Source organism: Oncorhynchus gorbuscha, linkage group LG16, assembly GCF_021184085.1.
Source record: "Oncorhynchus gorbuscha isolate QuinsamMale2020 ecotype Even-year linkage group LG16, OgorEven_v1.0, whole genome shotgun sequence".
Taxonomy (NCBI): Eukaryota; Metazoa; Chordata; class Actinopteri; order Salmoniformes; family Salmonidae; genus Oncorhynchus; species Oncorhynchus gorbuscha.
The window spans coordinates 2,849,946-2,867,651 of record NC_060188.1 but is presented as its reverse complement, the minus strand read 5'-3'; the positions used below and the strand labels follow the sequence as shown (position 1 = coordinate 2,867,651).

General features: G+C 47.5%; 1 protein-coding gene across 1 annotated transcript in view; it reads right to left on the bottom strand.

The window, feature by feature from the left end:
• Positions 1–66: 66 nt before the first annotated feature.
• LOC123999415 (CREB-binding protein-like) overlaps positions 67–17,706 on the bottom strand; it is an 85,058-nt gene continuing 67,418 nt past the window's right edge. The window contains 17 exon segments of the mRNA XM_046305193.1: positions 67–2,770; positions 2,772–2,975; positions 2,977–3,522; positions 4,260–4,541; positions 4,852–5,010; positions 5,296–5,463; positions 5,695–5,860; positions 6,187–6,300; positions 8,322–8,468; positions 8,838–8,988; positions 9,159–9,226; positions 9,320–9,397; positions 11,354–11,410; positions 11,819–11,899; positions 13,016–13,104; positions 16,183–16,422; positions 16,874–16,992. Coding sequence (XP_046161149.1) covers positions 1,067–2,770; positions 2,772–2,975; positions 2,977–3,522; positions 4,260–4,541; positions 4,852–5,010; positions 5,296–5,463; positions 5,695–5,860; positions 6,187–6,300; positions 8,322–8,468; positions 8,838–8,988; positions 9,159–9,226; positions 9,320–9,397; positions 11,354–11,410; positions 11,819–11,899; positions 13,016–13,104; positions 16,183–16,422; positions 16,874–16,992 — 4,373 coding nt within the window. The 3' untranslated portion in view covers positions 67–1,066.

Genomic DNA, 17,706 nt, shown 5'->3' with positions numbered 1-17,706 from the left:
GCTGAAGTACAGAAAGTTGCACCATCGCCATGCACACAATACATGTCAAATATACAAACACCATTGTTGTCTGTTTGCACACAGTTTATTTAACAATATGGTATATAAGTACGAAATGAGTCATTTTTAATCAGTTTGTACAGTGATTCATTCTTTTTCTGCATATTTACATTGTCAACCTGCATGATTTACAACAGTGAACAGTTTCACCTCAATTCAAGTTTAATGCAAGAGGAAAAAAAGATGCACAGAACACTCTCCAATCACAAATCAGCAAGCAGTCCAAAAGGTACACCCCACGCCACAGTTAAGCCCGGGGGGGGGGGAATCAAGACTTCAGATTGAAGGATAAACAAAGAAACAAAGATGTCCAACATCTGGAGGACAGAAATACTGGTTCCAAGCCAGTAGAAAACGAACATTCCGGCAGCTGTGGATGAAGGAGCATTTGAGAGAGTCAGTTGTTCACACCTGAACGTGGTGTTTGGGTGTGCGATAGTTCCTAGCTCTATACAAATACGTTAATATCCCACAAGGACTCTTCTGCAGTACGGAAAGTAAATAAGTCTCACCTAAAGGCATGTGCCCTTTTTTGAAAAAATGGTACATTATAATAATAAATTAGCCAGGAATGAAGAGGGAGCAAAGATGCAAAACCTGGCACAAAAAGTTCAGACAAAATTATGTTACAATCTTCTCAACACAAAAACGCTATGATTTTTTTTGCAAAGGTACAAAATAAAAACATTGAAAAATAAAATGAAAGACTCGTTTTGAGAAGGTGTCATTAAAGTACATACCAGAGACATAAAACAAATAATAATACAAATTAAAACAACATTATTTTCATGGCTGGTCTGAACCCCAAAATATGTGTTTCCCCCCCCCATTCTCCTCTTTAAACAGCAATAATTATTCAAATTCCTCCGTTTTGTTGGAAGAAATAGCAGTCCCTTGGTTTAAGGAAAGGTTCACAGTCCTTAGGCCTCATCTCTTTACATAGCAGTCAGTACAAAAAGTTATTTGTGGAAAACCGAGAAAACCAAACAAGTCTCGTCACAAAATGCTACAATCCTTCAACAAACTTCTCGAGTGTGTCTCCTGTGGTGTCGCCCACCATATTCAAGTCATTGCTAAGCCTGCCACGGCTGGGCGTGTTGAGCTGCGGGAGCATGGCGCTCTGCTCGGGCGTGCCCATGTGTCCCTGGTCCATGGAGCCTGGCATGAGGCCGCCCAGACTGGGGTGGGGTGAACCGGAGTGGAGGTTGGTGTGCTGGGGTGAGGGATGGGGCTGTATCCGGGGGGAGGGGCTGGAATGTGGGGGCTGCTGTGCGGGAGGGTGGGGCGACTGCACCGGGGCTGGAGACCTAACCTGATTGCCCAGGACGTTGCCCATCGCCTGGCCAGGCAGGTGAGCTCCTCCCTGAGGCTGTCCTTGGAGCATGTGGGGCTGGGGGCTCATGGAGTTGGCCTGGGCTGGAGAGCCCATCTGCTGCTTTAGCATCTGCTGTTGCTGCTGGAGCATCCTCTGCTGGAGGAGGTTCTGGGCCTGGGGCCCGTCCATGCCCATGCCGGGCTGCCCCATCTGGGCCATGGGGGGGAGCTGCATGGCCCTCTGCTGCTGCATGCGGAGCTGGGAGTAGCTGGCTGCTCCTCCCTGCTGCTGGGGGAACTGGCTTGGAAGGCCCTGGGGCATGGCTCCTTGCTGTTGTTGTTGTTGTTGCTGTTGTTGTTGTTGTTGTTGCTGCTGCTGCTGCTGCTGCTGCTGCTGCATCTGTTGCATCCGGAGCAGCTGCCTGCGGTAGAGCTGGGGGTTGCCGTTGTGTGCGGCGGCGTTCATCAGCTGTTGTCCCTGTGGGCCCATGGCGGCCATACCCTGGGGGACACCAACCTGCTGAGGGCCAGGCTGCTGCTGCTGGGGGGGCATGCCCACCCCTGGCCTCTGCTGCACTGCCCCGGCCTGCATGGCAGCAGCCATGGCCTGCATCCCAGCTTGGCCTCCCAGGATCGCCTGGGGGTTCTGCTGTTGTTGTTGGGGGTTCTGCTGCTGCTGCTGGCCCGGTAGTTGGCTTGCCTGGTACTTGGCTGTGCGCTGCTTGATGAAGGCGGCCATGAGGTGGGGGTTGGACTTGAGGATGTTGAGCACCTGCTGCTGCTGCTGGGGAGAGCTGGGCGACTTGAGGGTCCTCAGGAGGTCCTGCAGGGCATTGGGGGCGATGTTTCCCGGGATGCCCCGGGGCATGCCCCCTTGTTGCTGTGGCGTCATGCTCTGCTGCTGAGGAGGACCCTGGGGGGGCATGTGGACCCCCCCGGGCATCTGAAGGCCGGGCTGCTGCTGCATCATGGGCCGCTGCTGCATCAACTGAGTGGAGTTTCCCTGAGCCTGTTGGGGGGCCATGGGGCCACCTTGCTGGGGTAGGCCTTGCTGCTGTTGTTGGACCGCTTGGGGGTTCTGGAGGGGGTTCTGCTGCATCCCCCCCTGGGGGCCCCACTGGCCCTGCTGCATGGCCTGCATCACTTGGGGGCCCCGGGGCCCCATCATCTGCTGCATCTGCCCTGGCCCCATCTGGCCTTGCATAGGCCCCACCATGCGGGGGTGGTTCATGGGCACACCGTTGGGCATGTTCATGTTGTAGTTCTGTTGTTGCTGCTGCTGCTGCTGCTTGGCCTTGGCCACCATCTCTATGTGCCGGGCCATCTTCAGAGCGGCCAGCGGGGGCGGTTGTTGTTGTTGGGGAATCTGTTGTTGTTGGGGGGGTCATGTTGGGTATGTTGGGCAGGGGCGACTGCACCTGATGTAGGGGGGAAGACTGGGGACCCGGCTTTCCCCCTTGTGGAACCGGCGTTGGCGGCTGGCTGGTGCGCCCGTTGTTGGGAAAGCCGGGTTGTTGCTGGGCCATGCCAGCTGTCACGTTGGGGGGCGGCTGCTGCTGGGGCTGGCTGATGGGTAAGGAGGCCTGGGGGGTGTGGGTGGGTGTGCTGGGGGGTCTGTCCGCCCGAGGTGGGGGTGCCGGGGGTGGCTGAGGTAGGTGGCGACGGCAGGCTCTGAGGTGCCATTCCACGCCCGGCCATAGTGGCCATTCTTCTCCTCATCATCTGAGCCTGTTGTAAGCGGTGCTGGAGCTGCTGCTGCCTCAGCTTGTGCTTGATGTTCAGACAGAAGGGCACAGGACACTTGTTCTCCTGGCAGTGTTTGGCGTGGTAGCAGCACAGGGCGATGAGCTGCTTGCACACGGGGCAGCCGCCGTTGGTCTTCCTCTTGCAACCTTTGGTGTGCTGCACCACGCGCTTCATCTTCTGGCAGGAGGGCAGCGAGCAGTTGGCGTTGCGGCACTGACAGGCGTGGACCAGGGACTGGATGCAGCGTTGGATGGAGAGGCGGCGGGATTCTTGCGGACTCTGGGAGGCCTCGCCCCCGGCACCGCCCGCTCCGTTGCTGTCGTCGTCCAGCCCGAGGCCCCACTTAACCATCTTGTGCTCGTGGCCCTTGGCAGCGTAGCAGTTGATGCATAGGTCAAAGTCCTGCGAGAGAGAAAACACCACATATCACAGTTCCACTCATAATGTTTCTATGGTTACACACTCCCAGCCCCACACACACATACCTGCACCAACTTGTTACAAATGTGATGACGTTTAATCACAAAATGTCAAAAAGGTGATTTTCCTGTGTTTTATGGATTTCCACATTAGGAGGTTGGAATAAAACTGTGAAATTGTTCAAATTAGGATAACGGCCCTTTTAGTGTAAGAGCGGTTTGAAAAGACGACCTGACATTTCTGCCTGTTTTGGTGGGATGGAGTTTTGGCCTTCCATGGTGACATAACTCATTTAACGCCTGGTTAATAGATCAATAAGAAAAACCATTCCAAACCTCTCGGGCCAATAACAGCTCATTTTCACCCTCGCCACCCAAGCCACTCCCAGATAGTCAGAGCAAAAATCCTACTTGAGAAATGTATCTTTGCTAAGCTTCTTTTTTGACCATTTATATTGAAACCATCACATTAAGGTAATTCATTGTTACCCAGAAAAGATATGATAGAGATAAAAACGGCTGCATTAGACCTTTAAAATCATTTGACAATTTATCGATGATCTTGCAAGAGCACACTTTTTAAGTGAAATAAACATACAATAAAATACTTCCTTTGCTTCCAGTTTAAAAAAGTGAATTGACAATATCCATGTATTACATGCTGTCGGAGCGTGTGTTGGTGTATGTGTGATGAATCAGCACCATCACCCCCTGGCTTACCTCACAGACGGTGCAGTGCCAGCGCGTCTCCACGTGGTGTTTACACTCGTTGCAGGTGTAGACGAAGCGGTCCTGGCCCTGGTTGTGCAGCTCCACCAACATACACATGGTGCTCCACTTGCACCTCCGCAGAGAGCTGAACTCCCAGTGCTTGTCCCGGGCTAGGGTGAGGAAGGCGTCGCGGCCGTCCATCAGGTCGCAGGTCAGCAGGGGGTCTGGATCCATGATAGGGGGGAGGGTGTTGACCGAGGGTCCCGCGTGCAGGTGGATCACAAAGAACACCTGAGGGAGAGGGTGGAGAGGGAGGTAGAGAGGGAGACATGAGTCAGATTATCAGACAAAAGAGAGGACAGGAAGTCACAAGCTAGAAGTGGTTGTGTTTCAATATCCTCACTAGTACACCAGTTAGAATGCAAATTCAATGCATGGCTTCATTCTAAGTGTTATGTTAGTGTTGGATCTGAGCCTCTACAGATACTGTGACCACAGAAGTCCTTACAAAACTGTGATCAACTAAAGGAGTGAGAGATGAGGAAGGTAACGGGGCTTTACAGTGTATGTTATATGAGTGGGTGGAGTGAGTGACATCTACCTCCTTGTGTTTCTCCAGGGTGGAGTAGAGCTTCTGGGACAGGTCGTTGGCTACATTGGGCATGCCAGGCTTCTTCTTATTGGCTCGGCTCACGCTGCTCTTGTTTTTATTGGTCTTCTTGTTGTTCTTCTTCTTGGCGTTTTTGCTGTCAGCAGTGTGCTGATATGAGAGGGGGGTCAAAGAGCTGTTAACAGAGGCGATGGAGGACACATGGACATAAATAAATGGAAAAAGAAGAATAGGTCTGTGACATGCATTGACCAAGTGGCTGTCGAAAGACAGGAGGACAGACACCGTCATCTGCCCTCTCCTCTGATAGGTAGACGTTTTCACAGTACTGCTTATACCAATGAAATCCTCCGGGACCTCTACAAATTCATAGGACATGGTGTCTAGGGGTCGGATTGGGTTCACCCCTCCATCGTACAAAGCACTCCATCTTACCTCGGGGGTCTCACAGGAGGCCACATTCTCTTCCTTCTTCCTCTCCTCCTCCTCCTGCTCCAGCTCCTTGATGCTCTCCTCCAGCACGTTGGGCCAGAAGTCCCCTTCGAAGTAGGGCATCTCGTTGGCACTGGTAATACGGTCCTCCGTGGCCTGCTTGAAGATGTCCTGGAGAAAAGACGCCTGTTACTTGGACTGCACAGATGGGGCTTATGGTGTGGGATAATGCCACACTCAAAACAGCATTTAATAAGAAAAGTAAACATGGGCCTAAGACAGAAGCCACTTAAAAATACTATTTCTTATTGTACCAATTCCAGATGAGTCCCTCCGAGTTCCAATCCTTTGCCTTCTGTTTGGTGCCTAATGAACACAGCCAAGGTCCCCTTCATGTCTCACCTTGAAATCATGGAGGATCCTCTCTGCAAAGGCCTTCTCCAGCATCTTCCTGTACCACTCCTGCAGCCTCTTGGGCTTGGGGATCTTCTGGTCCTGCGGGTGGCAGTGGAAGATGTAGTCGTCCCCTTCACTGGGGGGGCACGCCCAGATATGACCATACACATAGCTGCATGGGACCAGGGATGGAGAGGACAGCTTTTAGGTTCAACGTCATGCATTTCAAGGTACTGAGACAAATATAATTTGGTAATATTATTTTTAAGAAATTATTTCAAAATTAGTTTGCAAGATTTAGCTATTCCTAAACCTGCCTGGACACACTAACGGTTTTACAGACATAAATGAGGCCTAGTCCTGGACTAAAAAGCATGATATTCTCCACTGAAATAGCTTTTTAGTCCAGGACTAGGCTTAATCTGTGTACAGGAAACCAGCCTGGAAAAGCAGTGTAATGATTGAATGGAAGTGTGGTCACCGGTATTGAAAACCTACCCCAGTTTCTTAACGTACTCCAGGTACCCTATCAAGATCTCATGGTAGACTGCCGTCCTCAACGCCCGGGGCTTGAAGAAGTGAATACTGTCCAGATACGATATGTAAACCCGTCTGGAGAGAAGAAGACACTAGGTGTGTTACACTGACAACTATAGCTAACCTGGTTAACCAGACCTGTTACACTGACAACTATAGCTGGTTAGCCAGGCCTGTTACACTGACAACTATAGCTAACCTGGTTAGCCAGGCCTGTTACACTGACAACTATAGCTAACCTGGTTAACCAGGCCTGTTACACTGACAACTATAGCTAACCTGGTTAACCAGGCCTGTTACACTGACAACTATAGCTAACCTGGTTAACTAGGCCTGTTACACTGACAACTATAGCTAACCTGGTTAACCAGGCCTGTTTCACTGACAACTATAGCTAACCTGGTTAACCAGGTGTTTTATCGCTAAGATGGCCCACCTTGCATAGAATCTCAAGCCTTCCACTCTTAAGTCTTCCAATAGTCCAGTATGTAGGCTACTGTTCGGAAGAGGTCATTACGCTACTCTTTAAAATAATACTTCATAAAGGGATGTTTCTGCTGAGTTTATCAGGACCCCGTCTTTCAAAGATAATTAGTAAAAATACCAATAACTTCACAGATCTTTATTGTAAAGGGTTTAAACACTGTTTCCCATGCTTGTTCAATGAACCATAAACAATTAATGAACATGCACCTGTGGAACGGTCGTTAAGACACTAACAGCTTACATACGGTAGGCAATTAAGGTCACAGTTATGAAAACTTAGGACACTATAGAGGCCTTTCTACTGACTCTGAAAACACCAAAAGAAAGATGCCCAGGGTTCCTGCTCATCTGCGTTAACGTGCCTTAGGCATGCTGCAAGAAGGCATGAGGACTGCAGATGTGGCCAGGGCAATAAATTGCAATGTCTGTACTGTCAGACGCCTAAGACGGCGCTACAGGGAGACAGGACGGACAGCTGACCGTCCTCACAGTGGCAGACCACGTGTAACAACACCTGCACAGGATCGGTACATCCGAACATCACACCTGCGGGACAGGTACAGGATGGCAAAAGCAACTGCCTGAGTTACACCAGGAACGCACAATCCCTCCATCAGTGCTCTGACTTTCCGCAATAGGCTGAGAGAGGCTGGACTGAGGGCTTGTAGGCCTGTTGTAAGGCAGGTCCTCACCAGACATCACCAGCAACAACGTCGTCTATGGGCACAAACCCTGGACCAGACAGCGACGGTGTCTGTTTCACCAGGGGTGATGGTCAGATTAGCGTTTATTGTCAAAGGAATGAGCGTTACACCGAGGCCTGTACTCTGGAGCGAAATCGATTTGGAGGTGGAGGGTCCTTCAAGGTCTGGGGCGATGTGTCACAGCGTCATCGGACTGAGATTGTTGTCATTGTAGGCAATCACAACGCTGTGCATTACAGGGAAGACATCCTCCTCCCTCATGTGGTACCCTTCCTGCAGGCTCATCCTGACATGACCCTCCAGCATGACAATGCCACCAGCCATACTGATCGTTCTGTGTGTGATTTCCTGCAAGACAGGAATGTCAGTGTTCTGCCGTGGCCAGCAAAGAGCCCGGATCGCAATCCGATTGAGAACATCTGGGACCTGTTGGACCGTAGGGTGAGGGCTAGGGCCATTCCCCCCAGAAATGTCCGGGAACTTGCAGGTGCCTTGGTGGAAGAGTGGGGTAACATCTCACAGCAATAACTGGCAAATCTGGTGCAGTCCATGAGGAGGAGATGCACTGCAGTGCTTAATGCAGCTGGTGGCCACAACAGATACTGACTTTTACTTTTGACCCCCCCCTTTGTTCAGGGACACATTATTCCATTTCTGTTAGTCACATGTCTGTGAAACTTGTTCAGTTTATGTCTCAGTTGTTGAATCTGGTTATGTTCATACAAATATTTACACGTTAAGTTTGCTGAAAATAAACACAGTTGACAGTGAGAGGATGTTTCTTTTTTTGCTGAGTTTATATTATCATCCTCGTTCTGAAGTGTCAGTTACCTGGTGTTGGGAACGAGTGTATTACTGTTAAGAAGTGTTTTATGTTGTGTTATTACTACGTTATAAAGTGTTTACCTGGTGTTGGGGAAGGCGCACTCGGAACCGTACTCCTGGACGTGCATACCGAAGAAACACACGTCCACACCGTCAATCTCCTCAAATGCAAAAAGTGCTTTGGTTCTGTAAGGGAAGGTCTCCTGCATTTCACCCGAGTCCACAAACCTGGGGAGACAAACACAGTTAATCAATTCATTAGTGAACTAAACATTTATATAGTGCTTTTACTAGTAAGGGAGAAATCTCCACATCCACAACCACATGGAACGTCACTCATCATTAACGGTGTAGACGCCTTCTGCCACAGAATCTCCTCAGCACTATCAAGAACACTACCGCGCCATCGCTTTCCAACCAAGGTGCATGAACAAAGGAGCAAACTGAAGATGAAAAACATATTGGAGCAACTCTTGGAAGACAACTTTATTAGAATAATCCTCAATGAACAGCTTTCTCAACATGTTCAATAAACTGGTTTAAAAAGTACTGATAAGGGGCCATTTCACTGTTGGAGCAGCTGCAGTCCTTCCTTACCTAGATTTCATGCCAGGTTTGATTTCAACATTTTTGTCGGAGCTAGCCACCACCCGTACAAACACCTCCCCGGCCTCAGGGTGGTTCTGCCTCTTCAAGTACTTATTCACCCGGTCCTCGATGTACATGCCCAACCTCGTCGTCTGTAGCCCTGCGAGACAGATACCATCAAATACTTCAGTTGTCCTACAGGTTATACAGATGCAGGTCACATCAAACCTCACATCCTCACCACGAGTTACTGGAATAACTTCCATCACACGTCTACAATGGTGGATCCAGTCGGATCGCCACAATTATTCAACACAATCACAAACTTACTTTTGGCAGCGAACTTGTTCTCTTTCCTCGTCTTGCCGGACTTCTTCAGACAGATGTCGCAAATGAAGCTGAGGGAAAGTGTAAGTGTCAAATAGACAGTCAGAAACAGTGATCAGAAGACACACAGGGCCGTTCGTCTGTTCAGGGTACATGAGGCTTACCCCGATGGCCAGATGACATCATAATGCAGCACACAGATCTGGTGCATCTTCCGTCCACAGTCTTTACATTCAACAAACCTGTGTGAGGAGAGAGAGAAGGCTGGTCAGAGAAGGTACACCAACACCTCTGTCTCCAAGAAGAGACTTGCTTGTTCACAGATACTGCAGAGTGGGTAATAGATACAACAGTTGAATGACATATGGGCGTGAGACAAAATACTAATGCGTTGGATAACTGTATGTACAAGTGTTGGGGGGGTCAATTCAGGAAGTGACTTCAATTCATTAAAATTCGCAGTTGAAATGGAATTGACCCCGAACCTTGGTATAGACCCTTTAAAAATGTAGTGGTAAATGTCAGTGACTGATAGTAATGAATCTAGTTACGTAAAATATCAGTTAGAATTGTCACCTAATTCAAAACACTTTTGCAGCCACCATTGCCCATGTACTTGGGGCGGTCATCTCATGCTCCGTGATCGAATGGAAAAAGGCGAGGGACAGGTGCAAGAGACAAGGCTCATACACTATTCACCATCAATGTTTATTCATTTTCATTTCTTTGTTTGACAGATCTCTCAGCTCAGGACAATACTTTCATCCTCCGGTATTTTAAATGCAGTGTATCCACTTGTGTGGCTGATTGGTGTTTTTAAATGGTCCAAATAAAGCCAGTACTGTGATGCATACTGTACATACAGAGGTACATACTGTGGTACATACTGTACTACATACGGCGCCTACTGTACATACAGAGGTACATACAGAGGTACATATTGTGGTATGTACTGTAAATGTGGTACATATGGTGCATACTGCACATACTGCACAGACTGTGGTACATACTACACATACAGCGGTACATACTGCACATACGGTGGTACATACTGCACATACAGTGGTACATACTGCACATACAGCGGTACATACTGCACATACAGTGGTACATACTGCACATACAGCGGTACATACTGCACACATTGTGGTACATATGGTGCACATAATGTACATATTATGGTACATACGGTACAGCATATTGTGGTGCATAGTGTACATACCGTTGTGCATACTGTACATACTGAACATAATGTGGTACATACTGTACATACTGCGGTAGATACTGCACATACTGTGGTACATACTGCACATACTGTGGTACATACTGTGGTACATACTGCACATACTGTGGTACATACCGTGATACATACTGTACATACCGTGATGCATACCGTGGTACATACTGTGGTGCATACTGTACATACCGTGGTACATACTGTGGTGCATACGGTACATACCGTGGTACATCCTGTGGTACATACATACAGTGGTACATCCTGTGGTACATACCGCGGTGCATCCTGTGGTACATACCGCGGTGCATCCTGTGGTACATACCGCGGTGCATCCTGTGGTACATACCGCGGTGCATCCTGTGGTACATACCGCGGTGCATCCTGTGGTACATACCGCGGTGCATCCTGTGGTACATACCGCGGTGCATCCTGTGGTACATACCGCGGTGCATCCTGTGGTACATACCGCGGTGCATCCTGTGGTACATACCGCGGTGCATCCTGTGGTACATACCGCGGTGCATCCTGTACATACTGCGGTGCATCCTGTACATACTGCGGTGCATCCTGTACATACTGCGGTGCATCCTGTACATACTGCGGTGCATCCTGTACATACTGCGGTGCATACCGTACATACTGCGGTGCATACCGTACATACTGCGGTGCATACCGTACATACTGCGGTGCATACTGTACATACTGCGGTGCATACTGTACATACTGTGGTGCATACTGTGGTGCATACTGTGATGCATACTGTATGCATACTGTGATGCATACTGTACATACTGTGATGCATAATGTACAGCATACTGTGGTGCATACTGTACATACTGTGATGCATACTGTACATTACGGCTCATCGCCAACGTATTTAGAAGCTTTAAAGCAGAATGAAAAGAGCTAAAACCCCATCAAACGTAAACAGTTTGAGACGGTAAGGTACACCAATACTCACGGTTCTGGATCCAACATGTCATTTTTCTTCTTTTCAAACTGGTCTTTAGATATCATACTGGAGGACAGAGACAACAGATGACCAGTTAGAATCAGTTCTGATACTCTACAGCCAACACGCAGCCCACTCGTATGAATACAGATTCCCTTTTTTCATAAGCTTTGACTATAATTAGCTAAGCCTACCACTTCTGGACCAGTATTTATAATCATGGACTAAGGATATCCACTAAGGAAAGATGAAATCAGTGGAGACTTAAGGGCGGTTACTTCCACTAACAAAATGTTCACTTAGTCATGTATTGATGAAAATTGAAGTTAAGTGAAAGTTAGAATTCGCTCCAGAATGTGGTAAAAAAAATATAAAAACTACAGAACTAATCCAAATCAAACAGAGCATTGTTTCCCAGTGTTTTTTCAATGTATTGACATGAAAACATTAACACAGATTCCACCACGAACTTACGTCTGTGGCTGTGCCGGGTCGTCTCCCAGGGTGACGCTATTGCCCTGGATCTCGTTGAAGCACTTCTCACAGAAGTGATACCTGTCGGCAACAAGGCCATATTTGGGTGAGCTAGAGCGGGCACACAGTCGCAGAAGCACAGGGAAAGTTGGCAAGCCGGCACACGTGTGGCACAATGGGTGGCGGAAATGGTTGTCAGAATGGCAAAGCAAAATACAGGCAGAGGACAGAGACAAGAGGACAGAAAGACAGAGGACAGAGACAAGAGGACAGAAAGACAGAGAGACAAGAGGACAGGGCAGAGTGAAGATAGAACACAGGTTAGTCACCATGAGAATGGTCATGACAGTCATTCATACATCTTCTCATACAAGCATACTGAAATGACACAGGAACGCTAACCATGTTGATGGGAGGAGCATGAATGTTAATAAGAAAAGTAAATCATTAGTACATTTGAATATCCATGCTAATAAGTATAACCACTTCGCTGAACTACTAAGTTCCACTAGTTCTCCACATAAAGCTTTAGTAATGTGCAGGCATATGATATGATTGATATGATCATGTCGGTTGGGAGACTGTTGGAGTGAATGCCAGCCCTGGTGATGTAGGGGAGAGAGGGATGCACCCAGAACACACAGACACATGGATCACCTCTGCTTGTCTTTGGAACTTTTCATAACAATTTTTGTTGAAATTACTTTTTAAAATGTGGGTAAATAACTAGTGTAAAATGCATCAATGTGCTTCCAGAAGGGATAGAGTAGTTAACCCTAACGAGCTTCACTGCGCTGAGTTCAGATGAACTCAACTTCATGCAACTGCAATGCATCCGAATGGATGCAATATTTGGAGCTACTGAAGTGCAATAGCAAGTTGTGAACTGCAGGGGGAGCAGTGGTGCTGATATTGCAGCACATCGGGCTTGAAGGGAAACCTGAAGATCCTGTCAATGTAGGCTACACTCCTTTTAACAACATGTAACCCTTCCAGTATCGAGTACGCACCATCTCTCTGGTCAATTACCATCTTATAATACTCTCATCATAATTATTCATTGTTTTTCATGTACCTGAACTAACGTTACAATGTACTGTGAGAGCACAATCCTATTCCCCTTCTCTCTCCATCTCCCCCTTTCCTTCACCTGCCCTGCCTACTTACAAACCCCCCCCACCCGGAGTGTGGACTTACCTGTTCTGGTAGCTGAAGTAGGTTCCGTCTCTGGAGATGGTGCACAGCTGCTTGCCATAGCAGCAGAGGGTCTGGGGTGAGAACTCAAACTGTGGAGGCACACAGGGAGAAAGGGTTAGTGAATCCACTTCTACAATGTCTAGCATTCAGCCAGGTCAGTCCTGTCCACAGATTCTCCCAAATTAAAACCTAGTGTTCCTCTGAAAGTTCCCCTTTCACTGGTACGCAAGTCTCAGGTTTACATCCCAAAGGGCACGCTATTCCCTATGTAGTATACTATTTTTTTTTATACCAGGGCCCATAGGGCATAGTGCACTACATAGGGAACAGAGTGCCATTTGGGAAGCACATCAGTGTCACAAGTAGGACAGGAAGTCAAAAGGCTCATCATGTTAAGTGAAGTGTTTGAATCTTTATAAGGCCCATCTAGCCATAGGGTCATACAGGTGGCTGTCTGTCACACAGTAAACACAGCAGCACATGGTTATGCATGTCTGGAGGGGTTAGTTAGGGATGTTTCTTGTCCTGTCATTTCAGACTTAAATAGCCATCACTAACCGACTTCCACCCGGTTACTCAACCCTGCACCTTAGAGGCTGCTGCCCTATATACATAGACTTGGAATCACTGGCCACTTCAATAATGGAACACTAGTCACTTTAATCAAGTTCAAATAATGATCACATACATATGAGATGAGAAAATCAGTATGTACTGTATTCTATTCTACTGTATTTAGTCAAATGCCACTCCGACATTGCTCTAATATTCATACATTTCTTAATTCCATTATTTTACTTTTAGATTGTGTGTATTGTTAGATACTACTGCATTGTTGGAGCTAGGAACACAAGCATCCGCTAAATATGTGTATGAGACCAGTAACAACTTGATTAGAATTGCAGGGCATTGTATCCTCTTAAATGACAGTACAGTGCATTCGTAAAATATTCAGACCCCTTGACTTTATCCACATTGTTATGTTACAGTCTTATTCTAAAATAGATTGTTTTTCCCCCTCATCAATCGACACACACTACTACCCCATAATGACAAAGCAAAAACAGGTTCAGACATTCTTGCAAAAAAATATCACATTTACAAATATTCAGACCTTTTACTCAGTACTTTGTAGAAACACCTCTGGCAGCGATTACAGCCTTCAGTCTTAGGTGACGCTACAAGCTTGGCACACCTATATTTGAGAGTTTCTCCCATTCTTCTCTGCAGATCCTCTCAAGCTCTGTCAGGTTGGATGGGGTGCGTCGCTGCACAGATATTTTCAGGTCTCTGCAGAGATGTTCAATCTGGTTGAAATCAAGGCTCTGGCTGGGCCACTCAAGGACATTCTGAGAATTGTCCTAAAGCCACTCCTGCGTTGTCTTGGCTGTGTGCTTAGGGTCATTGTCCTGTTGGAAGGTGAACCTTCACCCCACTCTGAGGTCCTGAGCTCTCTGGAGCAGGTTTTCATCAAGGATCTCTCTGTACTTTGCTCCGTACATCTTTGCCTCGATCCTGACAAGTCTCCCAGTCCCTGCCACTGAAAATGTAAAAAACACTCCCACAGCATGATGCAGCCACCAGCATGCTTCACTGTAGGGATGGTGCCAGGTTTCCTCCAGACGTGACACTTGGCATTCAGGCCAAAGAGTTCAATCTTGGTTTCATCAGACCAAAGAATCTTGCTTCTCATGGTCTGGGAGGCCTTTTGGCCAACTCCGAGCGCGCTGTCATGTGCATTTTACTGAGGAGTGGCTTCCGTCTAGCGAGGAGTGGCTTCCACTCTACCATAAAGGCCTGATTGGTGAAGTGCTGCAGAGATTGTTGCCCTTCTGGAAGGTTCTGTCCGGGGGTATCGTCGGATGGGCCCACATTGTTTCCCGACCCCTCCAGTCTCAGCCAGTATTTATGCTGCAATAGTTTGTGTCGGGGACTAGGGTCAGTCTTATGTCTGGAGTATTTCTCCTCTCTGAGCCCCAGGACCATGCCTCAGGACTACCCGGCCTGATGAGTCCTGCTGCTGCTGCTCTGATCTGTCCCGGACCTGCTGTTTTTCAACTCTCTAGAGACAGCATGAGTGGTAGAGATACTCTTAATGATCGGCTATGAAAAGCCAACTGACATTTACTCCTGAGGTGCTGACCTGTTGCACCCTCTACAACCACTGTGATTACTATTATTTGACCCTGCTGGTCATCTATGAAGATTTGAACATCTTGGCCATGTTCTGTTATAATCTCCACCCGGCCCAGCCAGAAGAGGACTGGTCACCCCTCATAGCCTGGTTCACTCTGTTTTTTCCTAGGTTCTAGCCTTTCCAGGGAGTTTTTCCTAGCCCGACACAATCCTGTCTCAGAGCTCTACAGACAATTCCTTCGACCTCATGACTTGGTTTTTGCTCTGACATGCACTGTCAACTGTGGGACCTCAATTGAATTTACCACAGGTGGACTCCAATCAAGTTGTAGAAACATCTCAAATGTGGAAAAGGGGTCTGAAAACTTTCCGAATGCACTGTGGGTCATCATCAAGGGACACAAGTTCTTCCTATTTAGATAACTCCTGGCACTCATGATAACCTACAGTTAGAGCTGAGAGTTTCTCCTGGCCCTAATGGTAACCTACAATTAGAGCTGAGAGTTTCTCCTGGCCCTAACGGTAACCTACAATTAGAGCTGAGAGTTTCTCCTGGCCCTAACGATAACCTACAATTAGAGCTGAGAGTTTCTCCTGGCCCTAACGATAACCTACAATTAGAGCTGAGAGTTTCTCCTGGCCCTAACGATAACCTACAATTAGAGCTGAGAGTTTCTCTAGATCACAAAACTTGTAGTCTCCCTTCCACCTTCCTCCATAACCACCTTCCTGCCACAGCATTAGAGCTGACTATGACAGGGTCTTCTCCAGATCACAAAACATCCCTCCTCCTTCCCTCCCATCATCTCACCTTCCTGCCACAGCAGTGATCCATGACAAAAACATCACTAACCACCTTCCCTCCATTAACATCCCTCCTCCTCCCTCCCATCATCTCACCTTCCTGCCACAGCAGTAGCCCAGGCTGACCATGACGGGGTCTATCTCCAGCTCAAACACCACTAACCTCCCGCTCTACTCCTTCTCTTTCCTCCACTAACATCCCTCCTCCTTCCCTCCCATCATCTCACCTTCCTGCCACAGCAGTAGCCCAGGCTGACCATGACAGGGTCTATCTCCAGCTCAAACACCTCGGCCAGTTTGGAGCAGTACTTGTAGACGCGGGACGTCTTGCGGTTGTAGATCCAGGCGTTGTTGAACATGACCCAGATGTCTTCCACATACTGCCAGGGTTCCTGGTACTGACCCGTGTCCAGCTTACGCTTTATAGTGGACAGGTCCATAGGTTTCTTCACTATGTCAAAGTAGTCCTGAAGGGGGGGGGGTAGAAGAGAGTTAAGTGGTACTGAGTTAATGGTGCCTTATCATTCGCTATCAAACTTCAGGACAATCAATGAAATGTGGCTGTTAGAGAGAGCATCACTGATATTGTGAGAGCGTCACTGATATTGTGAGAGCGTCACTGATATTGTGAGAGCTTCACTGATATTGTGAGAGCTTCACTGATATTGTGAGAGCTTCACTGATATTGTGAGAGCTTCACTGATAGCTCTGACCAGAATGATATGGACATGGTTATGATAGAATCCTTAATCCTTATTGAGCCTCGGCTATATCTATGAAATCTGTATAGAACTGAGTAACGAGTTAATTTGTCATTTGTTTTCATATCAATACATGACTAGGCATAACCAATCAAGAGAGAGACTCTAAGGGTGTACGACTATCTAAGTGTATGTACATGAGTACGTGTGTACTCACGGGGATGCCCAGCAGCATGGGGTCGACAGGCTGTCTGAAGGGCAGAGACTCTGGGTCCTGTCTGTAGAGGGCCTCTAGTGTGGGCATCAGGGCCTGGCGAAGCTCCTCTGGCTTAAAGACTGCAGCAAGGACAGAGCGGTCAGGGCTCTTTTCAAATGAATCATGTACAACATCATAGAAATCTATCATGAAGAACAAAAAGTATAACCTGTCATGTGGAAAAGGGACATCGTGAAGACTATTTATTCTATTTCTATCTGACATTCAGAACGCTTCAGTGTCATCACAGGGTCAGTTATCATGGTCAAGCCATATTGACAGAGTTGTTGTGAAGATGGAGAGAGGGGTATGATGTGTTATAAAAGGATGCTCTGTGTTTTTGACACAAAAGTCAACTGTCCTAGTTGTTCAGGCTCTGGTCTCATCTCATCTTGATTACTGTCCGGTAATACGGTCCAGTGCAGCAAAGAAAGACCTGGCAAAGTTGCAGCTGGCTCAGAGCAGCATACACAGAACAAACATCAACAACATGCATGATAGTCTACATTTCAGGAGAAATGTACTAATTATCTTCTAGTCTTTTTAAGAAACGTATTGAAAATGCCTATCCACTAATATAATCTATTGCATACACTACAAAACAGACATACCACCATGGGTTTCTTCACAGCACCCAAACCAAAAAGACATTGAATGCATCGCTCAGTTATGCATAGAGCCATCTCATAGTGGAATGCTCTGCCAGAGGTTACTCTCTTAGCTTTACAAACAGAACATACTGAATCACAGCACCTCTCCTCTAAAGAGCTCACTTACCTGGATATAAGAATATA